Below are 20688 nucleotides of genomic sequence, written 5' to 3'. Positions count from 1 at the left end.
GAGTCACTAGACAAGAAGGTAGAAGAGTATTGACTCTTGAAGTTGGGAGGTGAGGTTCAAAGACTGGGAGTTGATGCGGGGTTCAGCCTTCAGCAGACGCGAGGCAACGTGGGTTTGGGTTTTGGAGCACAGGGAGGAGCTGGTGCCACTGAGGTGGGTACTAGCAGTGAGTAGAGAACTAGGCAGCCGGCGGGGAAACTTCTGTCCTGCAGTTTGGAGTAATACGGCGTTGGCGGGACTCCGCGACAGGGCGTGTCTCCCGTCGGGGCGTGGCACAGACGCCAGGGATGGGCGGGGGGCGTGTCGATGGGGCGTGGCGTGGCGCCAGGGCGGCTCGGGGCGGGGCCTCAAGGGGCGTGGCGTCGTGGAACAGCAGAAGCAGCTACCTCCGAGGTCTCCGCTGGATCCCGAGCTGGCGGCTGCGCCTCACTCCAGTCGACAGCCGATTCCGCGCGCCGCCACCCCACCTTCCCTGCCGGGCCGCGCCGAGACGCGGGCATGAGCCCGCCCCGTGTCCCGTGTCCGGCCCGGGCCTCGGCGCCCAGGTAAATAGAGGAGTGCGAAGCGGGGAAGGGGTCCCTAGGCCTCACCGAGCCGTGAGACTCCTGCGACTCTCATCCTGGGGCGCCCTCGGTCACCTCCGGAACCTGCGGGCTCTCCCAGCCATGGGAGCGACCTATTTTAAGGGAGGAGGACTCAGACGCGCCCCTCGAAACCAGAGGGATCCTGAAACTTACTGAGCCGTCCCCACCCAGCTCCCATCTCTGGGAAGCCCAGGGAAGACCGTACCTCACCTGCACCCTCCACGTATCCCATCAGAGAAACCCAGATCCCCGGCTCCCTGAGCCTCTCCCCGGAAGCAGCTTTCCTCGCCTTCCTGCTCCCCAAATTCCAAGAGACACTTTCTCCCTACTGCCTACACGGCCTGCAGTCTTCCGGGCCAGCAGCCTTCTGCCCTAAAACCTTTCTCCTCCGGCCCTGGGAGTCTTGTACACCTTTCTTCCCTCCGAAACAGCTAACTGATTTCTGTCACTGCAAAAGGACGGATGGGAGCGGAGCCTTTCTCAGACAGGGGTTCTGTGCAGCTTGCTTGCATGGAGCCGTGGGAGCATAACTGTTGCCAGGCACTTGGATGAAGGGTTGGGTGGAGGGCTTTGATAAGACAGGGCAGCCAGGGGCCGGGTGTCAGCTCCAGCACATTCCAGCAGGCCACAGGGGCTGTGCTTCTTGCACAGTCTTTGCTGGCCCTTTTCAGAGAAATGTGACTGCTATGTAGGCATCCCAGGTGAGTCCCCGGGAGCTGTGTCCCTCTTGCTCTGTTTGTCTCTGTGCCTGGGTGCTGGGTACTCCTGGGCAGGGCAACAGGCTGGGTGTGATCTCATCCAACAACCCCAGCCAAGGTGGGGCCCCTAGCCAGGCTCAGACACAGTGTCAGCAGCAGCATAAGTCCCCTGAGGCAGCTTTGAACGAAACTGTGGATCGTGAACTGGGCTGTTTCTCCTGGTCTTTTGGACTTTGCTGGTCCCTCCAGTTGGCAGGGAAGTAGGAGCCTGCTGCTACTCACACACTCAGGAAGCAGAGCTAGATACTGGTGGTGAGGGGAAAGGATGGAGACAATCCTAGATAAAATTAGTGTCCCTCCTTAGACTGGGCTCCTACTCTGTCTTCTCCCAGTGTCCTGGTCACTGGGATGGAGCTATAGCTACATAGAAGGGGCTTGGGAGCTGTCATTGTGGGTGTCTCTACATGGCCAACTGACAGATGAAGGAACAGGAAAGAAAATCTCATAGTGATGTGTGACAGACTGGATGTTGCAAGACAGCTAATTAGCAAGGCTGGGGTGTCAGGAGGGCCTTTGGGAGGAGGCAGACTTTCAGCTGAGATCAGGACGAGGCAGTGGAATATACTTGGGAAGGGAGGGAATTGTGTTAGAGGCAGGAAAAAGCAAGTGTAGTGAGCTTTCCCAAGAAGGTATTTATATATTGAGAGGTGGCAGAGTACCTGGGAGGGACAGACAGCATTTGTCTGGCATTGGACCGTGTTGCTGGGGACCATGAGTGTTCAGATGTCCTGACCCCTGATGGTCCTCTGTCCAGTTTAGTATTTGGTCTTTGGGGCTCTCCCTGGACGTACCTTCTGGGGCATGGGAGTCTGTGGAAGCGCACCCTGCTGGCCCCTGGTGGCAACCACAGAGGGCCACTTGGGTAGATAATGGGGAAAGTCCTCTATGCAGGAGACAACTCACCTCCAATCAAATCTCTGCTGTGAGGTGAAAACAGACAGATGCCTATGAGCTGGTGTCCAGGTGGGGCTGATTTGCAGCCTTGATAAGATCTGGTCTGTCAGGGGTGGGGCAGCCTGGCTAGGCAGGCAGGACTCAGGCTCAGCCAGTGGTGTTTGTTCTAGAGCCAAAGCCTCCAGGCAGGATTCTGGGAGGGAGCACTCATTGTTGCCCATGGGGCAGGTGGGTAGGGAGGGCCCCAGGAGGCCTCAGGCAGCAGTGCTTTGTCCAGCCTGGTTGTTTGTGGTGGCCTGGCCCAGGGCAGCTACTGTCCCTCTAGGACTAGAGAAGAGGTGTTGTAGGGGAGCTTATCCCCAAGAACCATCAGAATGGCTACTGGAAACTCAGCTTAGCCCATCTAGCATACAGTACTCAAGGGCTTCATGCCCAAAGGTAAGGGTACCACACCTCAGGTCCTCTCACATTTGGAGGGATCTGTCCCTCTGCAGGCCTGTGAGAGGTTAGTGGTGGTCATGGATGGGCAGGGGTGTTTTCATTGCCCTTAGTTCTTGCCTAATGAACCTTTGAAGGACCTTCTTAGGGCAGGCTGGGAATTGCGTTCTGTTTAAGACCATGTACTCCTTCTTGGCTGGGGGAGGAGGTGGGCATGGCTCTGTCAAAACTATGGATCCCTCTCTTGGTGCTCCTTTCCAGGCCCATTTTGTGCCCTGGGCCTGTATTTGAACCTACAACCTAACTGGGAACTGAATGAGACCAGAGGCCAGAGAAGGCTGCCAGGTCTTAGGTTCCCCCAAAATGTCGCTTTTCGGTGGTTCTAGGGCTGGGTATTTTTTGGACAGACACAGCAGGAAGCAAGCTCTGAAACTTTGCTGGCCCATTGGCCCATGGGTTGTACAAGGGAGATGGCCGATGGAGCCAGCAAGAAGTGGCCTGCATTGGGCCTCTGGAGGCTGGTTTGTAGTGGGCTTATAGCATGGACTGGGCAGGAGGGTCTGGGGCATGGAGCTATCTTTTGGCTTCACTTCCTCCTTTAAAGTAAAAAGACTGGCCTGGAACTTGTGGCAAGCCTCATGCTTCTACTTCCCTAGTGTTGGGATTACAGACATTTATCATTACATCCTTTAGAGAGAGGGAGAAAAAAAAAACTAATGTGAAAACTAAGGGACTACACACAGCCTACTAGAATCATACTCCCTGCTGTCTGGGCCACCTTAGGTGAACTCAGGGTCTGGTGGCTTCTTGTAGGCAGATTCTAGCCTTCAGTGCTAGGGACTGACTGCCATTGGCTACCTTGCTAGTCATCTTTGGAGGGAATTTCAGGACTTGTTCTGGGGACAAAACAACCCCAGAGGCAGGTGGTGGAGACAGAGCTGGGAAAACTGACCCCTCTCTGGCTGCCAGAGCCCAGGTGCAACAGGGCTGTGGAGGATTAGACCTGGAAGAGGCAGAGCACTCCCTGTGGGAGCATCCTGGACCTGGGAGCTGGGATAGCTAAGGGGATTAGGCGGAAAAGAGAGGGAACCCCTCTGCCCCACCTCTTGTTTGCATGTACCCAATGGGGCACCCCATCTGTTCCTTGTTAGGGACTCAATAGACAGGCCTCCAGGAGATTAACTAATGCCAAGTTGCTGGCAGATTGAAATGCACGCCTGCCTTAGGGCCCCATCCTGGCATCACAGATGCCCAGCTGACCCCAGAAATGCTGCTGCATCGTCCAGTGACCCTGGAGATGTGGGGAGTCATATGGGGATCACAACCCTAACTACGGAGGCTTCATGGCAGAGAACACTTAGATGGTGGCGGGAAGCCAAAGGGGGCTGGACAATGGTCCACTCGGAGAGCTTTTCATTCATCTTTGGTTGTGTCCTGGGCTTGCTGTGTGACCTAAGCTTGGTGGCTTACTCTCTCTGGGCAATTTTCTTTTCCAACATATGTTAGATTGAGTCACGGCCAAGACTGCCTGGGTCTGTTATGTGAACCCAATTCTCCCCCTGCTACTCCCATTTTTTTCTGAACTGCTTAGGCTATGTCCCATGTCCTGGATCATTTTTTTTATAATTAATGCCTGCCCATGCTCAGGACATAACACTGCTTGGTTTGGCCAGACCAAGTGGCCTGTTGGGACTCTGTCCCCACCCTCATGCTGGCCTCCTCCCAGATCCAAGGCCAGGGTAAGTGTCTACTTCCTCAGAGGCCACAACTCAGTCCCACACATTCCTCAGACTTACCCAGAGCCCCACCCCCTGGACTCTGCCCAGGAAACCCCAGTACCCAGAAGAGCTGCCTAAGAGTCCAGGGGTCAGGAACAGGATCTGAATGGCTTGAGTGGTGACTCCCAGCCTCTCACCAGGGCTGGAGAGAACAAGGTGTAGTGTGGCAGGCAGAGAGCCTGGGGGTCTGTGAGACCAACAGAGTGCATTGTCTTTAACCTGGAAGTGCTGGCTTCTGTAGATGGAGGACCCTGGGCCATCTCCTGACCCCTCACCATTTCCTGGAAGTTCTCCTCTGGGACCCCAGTACCCAGGAGCGGGGGTGCTTTGGCAAGCTGCTCTAAGTCTGCCCCAAAGTAGTAAAATGATAGCCAAGTGCTACAAAGCTGAGGGGCCAGGCTACTAGAGCCTGTTACTTCCCTTCCTTCCTCTCTTTTGCCTTCACTTGGACAGCAAGCAGAACGGGAGCAAGCCATCCCACGAAGGGGTTAACTGCCAGCCCCAGCCTTGAGGGAGGGGACTGGGCTGGACCATTTTCCTGCTCTGCCTCCACCTCGCTTTTCCTGAATGGTTCTGCCGTCCTGGGGTGGGGAGGAAGGGAAGGAGGAAGGGCGGGCGAGCAGAGGGAGGGAGGAGTGTGGGAATAGGAAGGAAAAAAAGAACGAGACAGCCAGGGGGAGAGAAAGATGTCACTGGCTCTAATCTCCCTGTCATTTGGGTTTCCAGCAGGAGCTGGGCGAAGGAGCTGCTAGAACAATGCTGAGGCGGGGGAGGTGAGGAGTATCTCAAACAGGTGATCCGGGGAGACCAAGCCACCTGGGCTCACCACCTGGGTACCCCTCCCCGGACTCAGCCCAGCCGGCACCCCAAAGACAGTGGGGCAACCATGGCGACCAATTTCAACGACATCATCAAGCAAGGCTATGTGAAGATGAAGAGCAGGAAGCTCGGGGTGAGCCACCCGTGGCGGGGGGGCCCTTGTCAATAAACAGTACTGAGGACGGGTCTGGAGGCATGGTGTGTGGGGGCATGCTGCCCGCCAGCACTGGGTACTGTGCGATTGTGGTCTGAGGCTTTTTCAACACTGGCTGGCTGGCATGTGGCTGGCCAAGCCTCTGTCTACTGCATCTCTTGCCCCAGCTGGGCTGGCTGGCATCCCAGCCACTGGACCAGTAGTGGTAGCTGACAGGCTGGCAGAGGCATCCCTGCTATTGTTGAAGTTGTGGCCGCTGGCAGCAGTGGAGGCAGCAGCCACCACGGGGTAGCGGGGTAGCAGGGTAGCGGGAGTGACTAGGGAGCGAAGCTGTCAGAGAGAGCAGCTTTGGCTCCTGGGCCTCCTCCCCTTGCTCCCCAACCCCCTTTTCCTGCCTTCCTTGCCTTGCTCCCTACCTCTCTTGTTCTCTTTTCTTTAAGGTGACCCCCCCAACATACGCCTGCTTCTCAGTGTGTTCTGAGCCTGCACTCATATTTTAGGCGGTTGTTTGGGATGGTGAAGAATTGTTTTGGAAGGAAGAGTGGCTTGTTGGGAGGTAGGGGTAGGGGCATCAGGGGCAGAGGCTGGAGAGGCTCACACTTCCCAGCTGTATAGGTGGAATGGCCGTTGCTGTTGCTCTGGGACACGCTGCTTTCCTCAGAGTTGGTGGTGGCAGTCCTGAGCTGGGGCTTGGAGGGGCACATACCCCTTCTCACCACCCCATAGAGGTTTCCAGCTGAGGAAAATCCCTCCGAGGCATGAGTAGGGCCCCAGGATCCCTCTGAAGCTATGTTCCCCTACCTCCAATGAGGGGCTTTTCCCAGCAGGAAAGAAAGCCCTGGTGACAGGTGACCCAAGTCTCTTTTACTGAAGACTCCTATCTTGACGGGTTAGGTTTAAGGCTCCCTCCCTGGGCTGGCCTGCAGATGAGATGCCCAGGGACACTTGTCTTCTTCAGAGCCACCTTGGAGGTGGGTAGTTCTTGTTCCTCCTGGCCTTCTGGGGCGCTTCTGGAGCTGCCTTGTGTCTAGGCAAGGGCCAGCAGTCCCACTGCCATCAGCTGGGCTATCAGTGGATTGAGGCAGGGCTGCTGGGCATGTTTGGGGTCTCACTGGCCCAAGCCTGGCAGAGACCCTGCTCTTTGCAAGACAGAACAAAGAGCAAGGCAAAGGCTAGGCCAAGAGGCCCGGGAATGGGGGCCTCATTCCTGCCACCATTCCTTATTCTCACGCTTAGTTCCAGCAAGTCCCCAGAGGCCAGTAGAGCCAAGGCTCTGTCCAGAGCAGGGCTTACCAGGAAAGCACTGGCTACAGGGTAGTCATGTGGCATCAGTGTCAAACCTCTTCCAGGAGGATTCCCCGACCCCAAGTGGAGAGGTGGACAGACCAGGGGGGAGGAACTGCCAGGTAGGGTGTGGCCAGTGGCCCAGACCAGTGTCTGCTCTATCCAGGGAGTTCTACTCTCTTCAAACCTGAGCTTACCCTGCCATCATGTGAGAGGATGGGCTTTGCAGTTGCTCCAGGCAGTGTGCAGTCTCCAGAGATCAGGGTTAGGGGTATGCTGAAAGGAATGGAAAAGAGATGTAGCTCTCTTCCTACCTGTCAGAGCCTCCCTCCCTCCCTCCCTCCCTCAGCAGAGTAGAGCCTGGCAGAGTGCTGATCAAAGACCTGTGACAAGTGAAGAGAGCTCTTAAGTGCATGGCTCCCTGGGGTTGTGTGAGTGTGTATCCAGTAACCAGGCAACCCGGGTGCTCAGGTCCCCAGGCCTCCCATGTTGCTGCCTGCTGAGGACCTGGGGTGGGGCGCTCGGACAGCTCTCACCCATTCATTTATCCATTCATCCGGCTGTCCACCTGCCTGTCCTTCACATTCACTCGGTCAGCGTCACTGTCAGTAATCGCTAGCTGATATAAGTAAGGGGTGTGAGACGATGGAATACATGGTCTCTGCTTTAAAAAGGCTCAGGTGGGCAGATCAGGGCTGAGCCAGGGACAGGGGTGCAAGAGCAGACATGTTTCACAGGGTCTCAGACAGAAGCTAAAAGTGGCCCAGCCCTAGGGACAAGAACTATCTAAGTCCACTTTGCTCTGATTTGCCTGCCAAAGGCCTGGTGCACCTTTGGCACAGGCAGAGAAAGTAGTTAAGATGGCTGTGAGCCCTTGGGACTGTGGCCCAAAAGCCACAGAGGTGCAGGTGCAGACACATTTCCCAGGGTCCTAGACGGGAGCTTTACGTGACCCAGTTCTAGGGACTTGCAGAGACAAGGACTATCTAGGTCCGTTTTGCTCTGTGATCTGCCTGCCTAAGGTCTGGTGCGCCTTTGGCATGGGCAGAAAAGGTAGCTGGGCTGGCCAGTGACTAGTGGTCTCCTCCCTTTCTCTGCTCAGCCCAGGCACCCTTCAGGACCCTCCTATTTGCAATGACAGCAGCACAGAGATGCCTGGGAAATAGGCCCGACAGACTTGAAGCTTGCTGGCAGGAGTTGGTAAATCCATCACAGCCTAGCTAAAGGGAGCCTGCAGGAGGGAGAAGCTCTGTGAGAGGTCATATGGCAATATATGGTGGTGCTGTGACAGCCTTTCATGGTGTCTGTCTCTGAAGAATCTCAGTGGCATAGAGCATAGCACATTAGTGGTTGGGATGGTCAAGATACCACAAAGGGAAGATACTGTGCTGTAGGACCCAGCTGGTTCTTAGCTCTGTCCCCTTACCCTCCTGGGCCTCCGATCCCCATGAAAAACCCGTGGTACACTGTTGGTTAAGTGATGAGGGGAATCCCTGTGGGGAAGAGTGATGCCCTTCACATTAGAGCTTTGCCTGGGCCCAAGAACAGGGCCGCGATGATGCATAAGCTGGCTGAGTGCAAGGGGCCACTTCTTGTCCCTGGGAGACCAGGGTTCTGTAGGCCAGAGGGTTCTGTCCTACGGTAATGGGTATGTCTCTGTCAATCCTGTCTTAACTCCAGCCCCACCATTTGTTAGGTCCTTCCTACTTGCCTTCTTCATAGCTCACTTGTCTCTGAAATGGAAGCAATAGTGGAACTCGCCTCAGGATTGACCCTGACATGGAATAGTCCCAGCACCCAGCGTATGGCTAGGAAGCGCTCCACAAATGCTCCATTACACAGAGCCATGTTCTGCACATGGAGGATCCTAGAATGGCTCGACAGAGCTGATCGTGAACACCAACCTTGGCCATTTGGGGAGGGCTGTCCCTCCAGTGGCTGCTATCTCAGCTACCATCCCCAGTTTTTCTCTACTCTAGGGCCCAGGGAAGGGTGTGGTACTGCTCCCTCAGGGGGCTGGGGTAACTTCAGGGCAGCATTGTTGGGGGTCATGGTCCAACAATAGCCTGACTATCAGCTTCTTGATCCACAGATCTACCGGAGGTGCTGGCTGGTGTTTCGGAAATCTTCCAGCAAGGGCCCCCAGCGGCTGGAGAAGTATCCTGATGAGAAGTCAGTGTGCCTCCGAGGCTGCCCCAAGGTTAGGGGCCTGGGCCCTAGCTCCCCCCACCTGTGAGCAAAGATGACTCTCGCAGTCCTGAGGTCTGAGAGTACCCTCCTTGGGGAGCACAGCTATGGGAGGTAGGGTGGAGTGCCCCTGCCTGGCTGAGGCTCTTGGGTTGTCCCCCCAGGTGACTGAGATCAGCAACGTCAAGTGTGTCACACGGCTCCCCAAGGAGACCAAGAGGCAGGCGGTGGCCATCATATTCACTGATGATTCGGCTCGTACTTTCACCTGTGACTCAGGTGAGGCCCCAGGGCTGCAGGCTCCAACTGGTCTCCTTAGCCTGGTAACAGTGTGGTCCAGGCCGGGGATAACAGAGCAGGCCACCCCTGGTGGGAAGGGTGGGAGAGGTGTGCCCTGGAGGGGTGGGTCCCCAGGTGGAGGTGGGCAGGCAGGGAGCCTTGCCTTCCCTGTAAGGTGCAGTGACTCAAGCCAGGGCAGACTGGGTGGGCTGTCTGAGCTGGTGGAACTATGAAGTGCTATTTTTCTCTAGAGCTGGAGGCAGAGGAGTGGTACAAGACACTGTCAGTGGAATGTCTGGGGTCAAGGCTCAATGACATCAGTCTGGGGGAACCTGACCTCCTGGCCCCAGGAGTACAATGTGAGCAGACAGGTGAGGCTAGCGCTGGGTCTCGAGGTGGGGCCGGGGCAGGTGGGGCCGCAGTTAGCCCAGCTGTCACCCTCTGCTGCCGCAGATCGCTTCAATGTCTTCCTGTTGCCCTGCCCCAACCTGGACGTGTATGGCGAGTGCAAGCTGCAGATCACCCACGAGAACATCTACCTCTGGGACATACACAACCCCCGCGTGAAGCTCGTCTCGTGGCCCCTCTGCTCCTTGCGCCGTTATGGCCGAGATGCCACACGCTTCACCTTTGAGGCGGGCAGGTAGTACCCTCTTTCCTCCCACCCTGTCCCTCCATGGCCATTTAGGGAGCCTGCTCTCTGCATGGCATCAGGCACATTCATTCACCAGCATGGCAACCCAGGGGGGACATAATGCTTCAGTTTTACAGATGAGGAACTCAAGGCCTCAAGTAATTAGCTTAGGGCAGGCAGGGCTGGTGAAGCTGGACACCAAAGCCCGGCTCTCTGGCTCAGCCACTGCCGGCAGCTTTCAACTGTGGCCTCAGTACCAGTTTCTTACGGGGGAATAAGGAAGCACCTAGCCCGACAGAATGATGGTATGGCTAGGGAAGGCACTTGACTGGGACTCTCCCTGCTTGCTTAGTCTTCAGCTCTGCACCCTCTGTGTAACCCTAGCTGAGCTACTCTTCCTGGATACGTTAGTTTCCTCCTCTAAAATGTGTGAGGAAATTGTTCAGTGTGTAAGCCAGAGGGTGGTGGAAAAGCAGAGTCGGGTAATTTGTGTGAAGCTTTCAAACTGCCACTGGGTATGTGGTAACCACTCAGCCCATGTACACTATGGCCAAGCACCCAGACCAAGACTGTCCTGTTCCCAAAGGCCTTGGTACAACCATAGCTGGTATTTGGAACACAGACAGACAAGATACAGGCACACGGTAGAACTCAACCACAGCTGGCATTTGGAATTTACACACACACACACACACACACACACACAACCAGAACTCCTGAAACCTTGCTACCTGTGTCCTTAGGATGTGTGACGCTGGAGAAGGACTCTACACCTTTCAGACACAGGAGGGGGAGCAGATTTACCAGCGGGTTCACAGTGCCACCCTGGCCATCGCCGAGCAGCACAAGCGGGTCCTGCTGGAAATGGAGAAGAACGTGAGGGTAAGGCAGTGGGTGTTGTTCCAGGGCACTGGGAAGTCTCCACCAGCGTGTTGACAGGTGTGTTACTGTGCTGGCAGTAGTGTCCCCAGAACTAACAGAGGGGACCCCTTCTCTGTGCCATAGCTGCTGAACAAGGGCACCGAGCACTACTCATACCCCTGCACGCCCACTGCCATGCTGCCCCGTAGCGCGTACTGGCACCACATCACAGGTTCTCAGAACATTGCTGAAGCTTCCAGCTACGGTGAGTCACTCCTGAGGCCCATCCCTGGGAAGGCCTTCTGGACAAGGGCCTTTGGTGTCGGCATCAAATTTTGAGCTTGCATCTCTGTCCACAGGTGAAGGGTATGGGGCAGCCCAGGCCAGCTCAGAAACAGACCTCCTGAACAGATTCATCCTGCTTAAGCCAAAGCCCAGGCAGGAGGACAGTAGTGAGACCAAGACCCCTTCCCAGTGACAGCTGGACTGGTGAAAACTGATGACTGCTGGGCCACCTGTTGGAAGGCTAGCTGCAGCAGCCCATGGACAGCCTCAAGGAGCTGTTGGCCAAGAGCCAGAGGAGAGCAAGCTGTCCCTCCTTGCCCTCAAGGGTGAGGCTGGACCTCAGCACATGGCTGGCCCCACCACCTGAGCATGAGGGGCTAGAGCCACCATGGGACTATATACTGTTAATGGTTTTAATATATATGGCTTATGACATATCCTGTATAAATGAGGCTTCCCTCCATCCCTCTCCACCAACACATACCAGTTTTTAATTCCATGACCAGGCATGGTCAAGACTGTTTTTGAGTATGAGAGCAGCAGTTCTTGTCCTCAGTGATAAAACTCTCCTGCTGCCAAGACTGCTTGAGCTGCCAGGGTCAGAGGAGGGGGACAATCAGACTGCTGTCTGCTGGCTCTTCCTCAGTAGCCTAAGGGCCAAGATAGCAGGTAATGTACGTCCTCTGGGCCTACAGTGACACAGGAAGGACCTAAACTTCTTGTACCACGTGGTAGCCTTGCACTTGGGAGTTTTAAGCAGAGGTGCCACCTGGTTTTAAAATGCACTTTCTGCACTGGCTCCTTCCTGCTCAATAGGCTGAAGATGTCTTCGGATGTGGTGCCCATTACCTCAGCAGTAGAGGATGGCTGGAGCCAGCCCGAAGTCTGCGGCAGGACTGCTGTGGGGAGCACCTTTCTGCTCCCTTTTACTGACCAGGGGTATAGTCCCTTGCCCTGGGCCAGCCACCTCAGGCCAGATTCCAAAAGCAAGAGCTTTCCATCTCCCCACAAGGTGCTGAGGTTCCCTGCTGAAACGCAATTAAAGCAATTGATTTTCTAGTGCTGGTATTTATTGACTACCGTGCAGAAGGGCTATCTTTCTATTCACATCAAACCTTTTGTTGCGTGTTTCTGTTTTTTTAATACTTTAGGGTTCTGATTTGTGGGAACAGACCTTGTAAATAACCACTGTTCACATTTGTGGCAGGATGATGACAAGGGAGCCAGCCTCCCAGAGGGCCCCTAGAGCCAGAGAGGTGGCACAGCCAGCCCAGCTCTGACTTCGACCCAGGAAATGACCGTCCAGAGGTCAGCTAGTCTGTAGAAGAAATGGGCCCAAAACTGTCGGGAGGGAGGCAGAGCTGGCTCAGTTAGCCGCACGATGACGCATGAAGGAGATTATGTTGTGCTCTTTATTGCCAAAAATAAAAACTTTTAAAAAGACAAGTACTGTTGATCAATAAATACCCTTTCCTTCTGTGCTGGTGTGTGCTTTCCTCCACGCTGCCCAAAAACCACTATGCGCAGGCCTGTCATATCTGGATACATGCGAAAGGCAGGGCCTGAATGTCACTAAAGAGAAAAGAAATGTGGGAGGGGCCTGTGGCGCTCTGCCCCAACAAAAAAAGGTCATGGCAGAGTATAAAACACCAAGTTCACCTGTGGACAGGGAGGGTAACCAGAGCCTAATACTAGTCCCAGGGTGACAGTTGGCCCTGACCCTGGGTAGAGGACCTGAGAAGTTACAGGCTGCTTCAACAAAGGTTCTAGCACTCGGCCCTACCAGAAGCCTAAGGTAAGACTGCGAAAACTCCTTTCCTTGGGTAGAAAAGATTTAAAAAGCTGGAGTGACCAGATGTCTGGCTCAGTGACTCTCGACTAAGAAGCAAGAGGAGACCCTACTAGTGAGCTAGGAAACAGGATGGAAGGGGTGCCTGGGGTTCTGAGGTAAATCAATGATAAACAAGGTTGGGCCAGCGATGCTAACCGCCTAGTAAAAACCTGTCTAATACCAGTGGAGCCCCTGGCAATCTCTCTGATGACCTTCTAGGAGGCAGCGTGAGCAGGTGCAGTCCGGAGCCCAGAAACCAGAAGCACTCACAAGACCTGAAACCCAGCCACCCTGAACCTAGTCTTCTGCAGCAGGTGAGCTGTGGCTAGTTTATGGTGAGCACGTCACTCTGGATCTCATGGCTGAGCTGAGTCTGTAAGTCACTCAGCTTCTTCTTCAACCCAGAGAGGGCTGAGAGGACAATGGTTTCAGGGCGCAGTGAGCCACAGGACTCCACATTGTAGTAAAACCTGAGAGACAAGAGACGGGTGAGAGCTCTCATGAGGCATGGCTCGGGCTTTGGCTAGACTTCCCTTCTCTCCTGTGAGACTTGACTTTATTCCCACAAGGCACTGGTCTTGGGACAGAGCTGACCACAATTTCCCTAAAACCATTTACACAGGGGTCAGACCCACTCTGCAGTTCTTCAAGGAGGCCATAGTACTTTAAAAGGGCGTTGTTGTAAAAAACCCAAAACCACTGTATATGCATTTTTGCACTGGAGAGAGAAAAAAAAAAAAAAAAAAAAAAATCAAACATGATGCTGGCTGCAGTTTTTTAAGGTAGGGCTATGATTAGTTCTGCTGTGGCTTGAGGCTAAACAGACAGGCCAGAAACAGCACGGGGCAACAAGAACGCCTCTTTCATCATGGTGACCAGAAAGGGATGAAGACCAACTCAGGATATGTACATGTTTGGCAGTTAGCTCTCCTGTCACATGGTGGGATATGGGGTATGGTGTGGTGAGCTTGCCTAACAGCCTCCCATACCTATATTCTTACAGTTACAGTCCTGAGAGGGCCTGGGCCTTACCTCTCTGGCTTGCCGTTGGGGTCATAGGGAGCCTGTGATTCATCTTCATCCAGCTCAGAGTACTCACTCTTTGGCCTGAGGGCAAGCACGGGTGAAGCACAAATGTGACTACTTCTGCTCTTAGCCAGGCTCTCAGAGCGCCTATCCACCCCACAGCCATGGCTAGTGCCCTTTTCCCCCACTCAACATACCATTCCTCGGGCTTGGGATACACCGTGTGCCTAAGTGCGTTGTCCGGATCATATTCAAAAGCTACCCCCGCAGTAGGGTTCCATTTGGCATGTTCCTTGCCAAAGCCCTTCTTGGCATAAGCTCGAAGTCTCAGCTCCTGGCCCTTTCTTAGCTTGACGATAAGGATGTCTGCAGGGAGAGGTGAGAGTGAGCCAGGAACCAAGAGGCCAGTGCTCAACCTCTAACCTAAACTACTGAATGAAGGCACAACCCACACCTGGACAAAACGGTCTAAAGAGGAGTGACAAGGCAGCTCAAGAGGTAGGTACACCTGATCTCCACAGCGTCTAACCACCAGCATGTTTGCCCCCCTCCCCCTTACCATCCTGCTCCACATAGTCATTGGGGTCGTTATCACGGTTCCGGGAAGTCACCTGTAGGAAGCCCAAACAAGCATGTGTTAGCCTCTCACCTGTCAGTCACCCCTGGCAACTGCCTCCCAGTAAATCCAGCCTATAATATGTCAAGCCAGGGAAGGGAGGCCTGAGGAGGTGGCAGTGTTGTCCAAACAGCCAATGGCCTTTGAAAGGGTCTTCTGACAGTGGCACACGCTCTGTTGAACTCAGGGCCAGCACTTCTAGGTGGCAGTTACAGATGGCCACGGGGCAGGCGAACACAAAGATCCACTCCCATCTGTCCCACTTGGAGCCATGCAGAGAAGAGCGAGCCAGGGCACTAACCGGAATAACCCGGGGGCTGTTGGAGATGAGATCTCGAGAGGTGACATGGCGCGTCTGGTCTTCGTTGCACCTCACGTCAAGAGTGAACTCCACAGAACACTCGGGGCAGAACTCTTCACACGTGCAGTCCTGAGGCAGAAAGGGCAGAAGGTACGAGTAGACCAGACTCCCTGCTTCTACTGCCAGCTCCTTTTAGTTTCTTCTTGTGACAAGAAGATGACCACATTCCTGGGCTCTTCTGGGCTGTGACCATCTTCATAACAGCTTGGATCCCGGCTGGCAACTACACTTCCTTCCCGAGGCCATTGCTGCAGGCTACCACTAGGGGGCACACTGCTGCTATAGCAGTGTCCAGAAAGGCCTGCCTCAAGGGACCAAGGCTGTAGTGGGACTACAGTTCTGCCAACGCAGACCAGCTTGGGAATTACTGCAGATACAACAAGCAAAGAACAGATACAAACGCCTTTCAAGTTCTAGATTACTTGGGGCGGGTCACGAGGCAGCTGAAGATGAACTTAACTACTTATCTTAACTACTGCTCTTCCTGTTACTACTTCCCACATGGTAGTATTGTAGACAGGTGCTGCAGCATCTACCCAATCTTTACTTCAGAACCTCTTATGGAAAATTTCACCCGTACTCAGAAACAGGGAGGACGGACTGCCACCTAGCATACACCCATCTTCCAGCTTTCTTAATTTTCAACATTTGCCATTCTTTGTGGGTGTTTTGTGTGTTGGGACAGGGTATATCTCATCAGGTGGCCTCCTAAATGGGGGGTACAGGCATACAGCATTACAGCATACTGGTGGGTGCTCAAGTATTTACAAGAGAAGGGTCAGGAGGTTTGTAACTTATTTTCTAAAAGGTTGGGGGAAAATAACAGCTTATGAAAAATAAATCAAATGCAGTAAAATATTAACACCTGGTAAGCACAGAGAAAAAAAATAAACGGCTGTCTTATTAATGTTTCTCAGCCAGGCATACTGAGTGACACACGCCTTTAACGGCAGCACTCAGGAGGAAAAGGAGGTGGATTTCAGTTTAAGGCTAGCCAGAGCTACACAGTGATACTCTCTTTAAAGATAAACAAAAACAAAAAGAATAAGTAGGGTGGAGGTGGTGGTGGTAGTTCAGCTGCTAAGAGTACCTGCTGCTCTAGCAGAGGACCCGAGTTCAATTCCCAGAATCTACATCTGGGATGTAGATTGCCTGCAATCTAGCTCTAGGGCTCTGATGCTCTCTTTTGACTTTTTCCAGCATTCCATCCCACCTGTACATACAAAGAAGCACACATATATGTAAGTACATAAATAAAAGTGAAAAAAAATCTTAAAAGAAAAAAAGCATTTTGGGGTTTTTTGAGACAGAGTTTCTCTGTGTAGTCCTGGCTGTCCTAAAACTTGCTTTGTACACCAGGCTGGCCTAGAATTCATGGAGATCCACCTGCCTCTGCCTCCCTGGTGCTGGGATTACAGGTGTGTGCCACCACTCCCGGCTGTGTGTCCCCTCTTGGGAGGCTCACGGATTCCCTACCTGGATGTGCTGAGAGCAGAATCAATCTGAAGCCCCATCAGAACCGAGGGCCACAGTATTAGGACATCATCTCCACAATGATTATGCTACAGTCAGCTGGAAGGAGCCATCCAGAAAGATTCTTGGGAGAACCAGCCCCAGCCCCACTCCCATCTTCCTGTGCCCCCAGTCTACCCACCAACACACATACCCGAGAGTACTGCAGCTTGTCCACAATGTCATCACTAGTGAGGGGGATTAAACCTGTAAGACACAGGGAAATGCTCTGCAGAATAGCCAACAGCAGGAACCTCAAGTAGGTCATGGGGGCTGGGGACAGGGAGCATGCTACTTTGATCCCTTCCACCTCAACAGCAGCACTCACCAAGCCTGTGGGCAATGAATTCATCGTGAAGGACCGAGGAATTAGCATCAATCTGAACCCAGTCGATGGCTGGAAAAGGCAAAACAGCATGAGTGAGGACTAGCCACCAGATTCCTGTACAGACCTAAAGCATTGTTTTCAATCACTGAGTGCCCAGCACTCGAGTGACAGAGGCAGGTGGATCTCTGTGAGTTCGAAGCCAGCCTGGTCTACAAAGTGAGTTCCAGGACAGCCAGAGCTACACAGAGAAACCCTATGTCAAAAAACAAAAGAAAGAAAGAATGAACCAGTCAGTGCTTACAACGTTGGAGCCCAGGCCAGGCTGCCAGAGGTTCCAACTCCAAAGTGACAGTTCAAGTTTAGGCATCTAGTTTTAATAAACCATACACACCATACCCAACACTTTGCTGATCCAGTGAAATGGATATGGGGCTTGGTGGTGCCACAAAACACCAACAAAAACACTCACTTAGAGAATATTGTGGTGGTGGGGTATTTAGGGAGTTGAATATTTTCTTAAAGAGCACTTTAAATGTGTTTCCTGTGTCAATACCAAACCCAAGAACAAAAGTTATTTGGGCACTTAGAAATTGGGGGAAAATACGGATTGGAGGGATGGTTCAGAGGTTAAGAGGTTCCTGGCACCCATGTCAGGCGGCTCACAGCTGCCCGTAATTCCAGTTCTAGGGGGATCTGAGACCTCTGGCTTCCTCCAGTACCTACATTCATCTGTAAAAACCCACACACAGAGACGCAGTTAAAAATAATTTTTAAAAATCAAGAGTTTCTGATATAACCAGATAACCCGTTTAGAATGTCAGTGTTACTCCCATCAACAGACGTTCACTGGATGTTTTCAACAGAGAAAGTACACGGAAAATAAAACCCAATCCCTCCCAGTTCATTCCTGGGAGCACAGGACTGTACGCTTAGAGGTTTCACTTGAAAACATGTACCTCGCCATTCGTCAGCAAACACCTGCATGTACAATGAAATTCAGAAATCAAATGGTGCTAGAGCCCAATTCTCAAATAACGGGCATGGACACAGGGGAAAGAAGTCAGAAGATTAGACAATGATAGGCCCAAACGGCTCTGCCTGCAGTACCTCCTCAACCCAAGCAAGGACCACATCCAAGCTTTCCTGACTCTGTGCTTCCAGGCCTTACTCTCCAGTGCCATTGCTCTACTTCCCAACAGTCTAATCCTCCCAAAGCCTGCCCCACAGGTGAAAAGCCCCAGTCTCTAAAAACAACCGTGTGTGTATGTCTACAGATGGTTCCACCCCCTCCTTCTGAGTTCCTTCCTCTCTCAAAAAACAAAACCAACACAAAACAAAAATGGTTCAGACTCCCTTTAGACACCTGTCATATTTGCACCTGAAAATTTCCATGATTTATACATGCAGAAGAAATAAGAGTTTCACTTAAGACACCTCCCAGAATGGATAAAGAAAATGTGATCGTCTCAGTCTCTCTCTCAGCCTCCCTCTCTCTCTCACACACACACAGTTCAACTATAAAGAGCAAAAGTTTTTCGTTTGTAGAAGTCCTAATAACAAATATGCTCTTTCATGCGGAATCTAATTTTTTTAAGGGAGAGGTCAGGACCTTCAAGATGGTTCAGTAGGGTAAAGGTACTTATTTGTTGTCAAGCCTTAATACTCAAATTCAATCCCTGGGACCCATATGATGGAAGAAGTGAATCCCTCCCACAAGCTGTACTCTGACCTCCACACATACACTATGATACCCTTGAGCCCAGAGATAAGCACATATATGTAAATAAATACAATGTTTTAAAGAGAAAGGGACAAGAAGTATAGGGTACTATCTGGAAGGACCAGAGAGACCTGTGCGAGGGGAAGAAAAGGAAGAGATTATGAATGAAATCAATGAATACAATCCAAATCGAACCATGTGTGAGCGTGTGTATGAAAATGTCATAACGAAGCCCATTATTTTGTAAAATTAACATACACTTTCAAAAGACACCCACCAGCACCAAACACTGACTTAATAGTAGCAAAGGCGCCTAATCTACACGACTTCGGTAACTGCTGAGATCACCTGCTAACGATTCCTTTACGGACGAGGATGCTAAAGCTCTCGGGAGTTTAATGATGTTTAGTCTTATTTCTGTGGTTTTTGGGTAGACGGACAGCGCTGGAAACCAAGCACCAAGGCGGGCCTGAGCAGCCCCGGCCCAGGGCGCAGCACCTCAGTGTTCTCAGCCCCCTGCCCGGAGCGGAGGGTCGCGTACCTATTATGGGCACCTCAGCGATGAAGACCCTCCGAATGGAATTGGCCACCCTACAGGAGGAAAGGCAGGCGGTGTGAGCGGCCCCGAAGCCACAGCCCCGGGAGCAGGGTCCCCAGGGGCCGGCCGCCCGCCCTTCCCCTCGCCGCCTTACGCCAGGTCCGTGTTCTCGATAATGAACTTGACGTTCTCCTCGGTGAGCTCCGTGATCCGCACGGTTGGCTGGTTGGCGTATGGCATCGCGACCCGCAACCAGCCTCCTGTGTCAGACCCTCAGCACGCCTACGCCGCCACCAGCAGTTTGTCGGCGGCGTACCCGGCGCTTCCGGCTAGACGTGCGCGCAGCTCCACCTGCCGACCGGAGGTCGGAACTCTCCGGATCTGCGTTTTCTAAGCACACTGGCGCCAAAATGCGTCAGGTCCAATGCTACTGAAATCCCCAAGACACAGAGCACAGAAATACATGTACAGGGTCATTCAGGCTAATGTTATTTGTAATTGCTAAAAATAACTTATTAGGCAAAGATGGGTGGACACTTGGTTAAACACACACACACACACACACACACACACACATATATAAATAATTTTTAAAATACATAGGAATACAATGAAGCCTTTTTAAAAGAACAAGCCTGTACATAAACAAAATGGCTGGAAGGTGACTCAGTATGTAAAACGATTGATGTACAAGAGTGAGTATTCTAGTTCAAATCATCAGAACACACTGTAAAGCAGGACATGTTAATGCAAAAGCCTGTAATCACAACGCTCCTTTGAGTTGGAAGGAGGAGAGAGAATCCCCTAGAAGTTCTCAGGCCCGTTAGATAATGTATAAAGAAGGAATCAAAGAAAGACCCAGCCCTGAGCTAAGGTTTAGCAAGAGTGCTGTAATGCATTATGCATACACATGAAAAACAAAACACATGTATTTTTATTATATATGTGTATATGTATGTGATGGTAACAACACATCATCTGAGTGGAAGGCAATGGATGTGAGACTCAATTCTCTCCTTCACCATGTGGGTCCCAGGGATTGAATTTGCCAGACCTGACTACAAGTACTCTTATCTACTGAGCTGCCTGCCTCAAAAATCCCCACAGTATACTTCAACAACGCCCCTATGTATTAGATGATACACATTTTCCTTTCTACTCTCCATTATATGATGTACTTCTGAAGTAAAGGTACAATGCTCTCCACTTCCACAGAGCTGTGTAGTTGCAACTGAAGAGTTTAAATGGGCCTCAAAAAAGTGGCAGCTGCTCACACAGAGAAAAAAGGCCCTTTAACAGAACCCTGAAGGAACTACATTTAGAGGGCAGAAGTTACCAGAGAATAAAGAGATGCTATAACAAGGAGTTATAACAAGAACATTTCTTCCTGATAGAGGAAGGCATTGACAGAGGGGGGCCTCCTCCACTGCACATGCCATGAATTATGAACCACACTAGCCTGCAGAGTAAGAGAGGGATGTTCTAAAGGACAGAGAAGAGATGAAATGTAATTATATGGCAGTAACTTTATGGGATGTCAAGAGGCATAAAAAAAAAATCAGAGAGGTACAGAAAGAGTTCTACAAAAAGCCCACAAGATCTGAAACTCAACTTTGCCCATCAGGAGAAAAACAGTGCTATCCATGGGCACAAGGGAAGCCCAGCCAGTGTAGAGGCTGGGGGACTGCCCTCAAGTAGCCAGAGACTAGTGCCCGGAGATGCAGAGCAGTCAGAGTGGTCCTGTAGGTTTGAGCAGTGCCAAGGCCAGACCTCAGATCTCTTCCATATACTACTGTCTGCT

At 52.4% G+C, this 20688-nt stretch overlaps 2 protein-coding genes across 2 annotated transcripts; one reads left to right on the top strand and one right to left on the bottom strand.

The window, feature by feature from the left end:
* The first annotated feature begins 376 nt into the window (after positions 1-376).
* On the top strand, positions 377-12401 carry Dok4 (docking protein 4). The gene is made up of 9 exons (XM_055621189.1): positions 377-545; positions 5179-5404; positions 8802-8909; positions 9061-9175; positions 9427-9546; positions 9629-9818; positions 10553-10691; positions 10815-10935; positions 11030-12401. The coding sequence occupies exons 2-9, from the start codon at positions 5339-5341 to the stop codon at positions 11146-11148; spliced, it is 978 nt and encodes a 325-aa protein (XP_055477164.1). The 5' UTR covers positions 377-545; positions 5179-5338; the 3' UTR covers positions 11149-12401.
* Positions 12350-19204, bottom strand: Polr2c (RNA polymerase II subunit C). Its single transcript, XM_055621190.1, has 9 exons — positions 19042-19204; positions 18891-18940; positions 16630-16698; positions 16456-16508; positions 14730-14858; positions 14372-14423; positions 14010-14178; positions 13819-13893; positions 12350-13256 (listed from the first exon to the last, which is right to left on the bottom strand). The coding sequence occupies exons 1-9, from the start codon at positions 19125-19127 to the stop codon at positions 13112-13114; spliced, it is 828 nt and encodes a 275-aa protein (XP_055477165.1). The 5' UTR covers positions 19128-19204; the 3' UTR covers positions 12350-13111.
* Positions 19205-20688: the final 1484 nt, after the last annotated feature.

The sequence above is a fragment of the Psammomys obesus genome, unplaced genomic scaffold, assembly GCF_907164565.1.
Source record: "Psammomys obesus unplaced genomic scaffold, mPsaObe1.curated_primary_1811, whole genome shotgun sequence".
NCBI lineage: Eukaryota > Metazoa > Chordata > Mammalia > Rodentia > Muridae > Psammomys > Psammomys obesus.
Note: the sequence above shows the minus strand (reverse complement) of the source record. Positions and strands in the feature narration are given on the sequence as shown.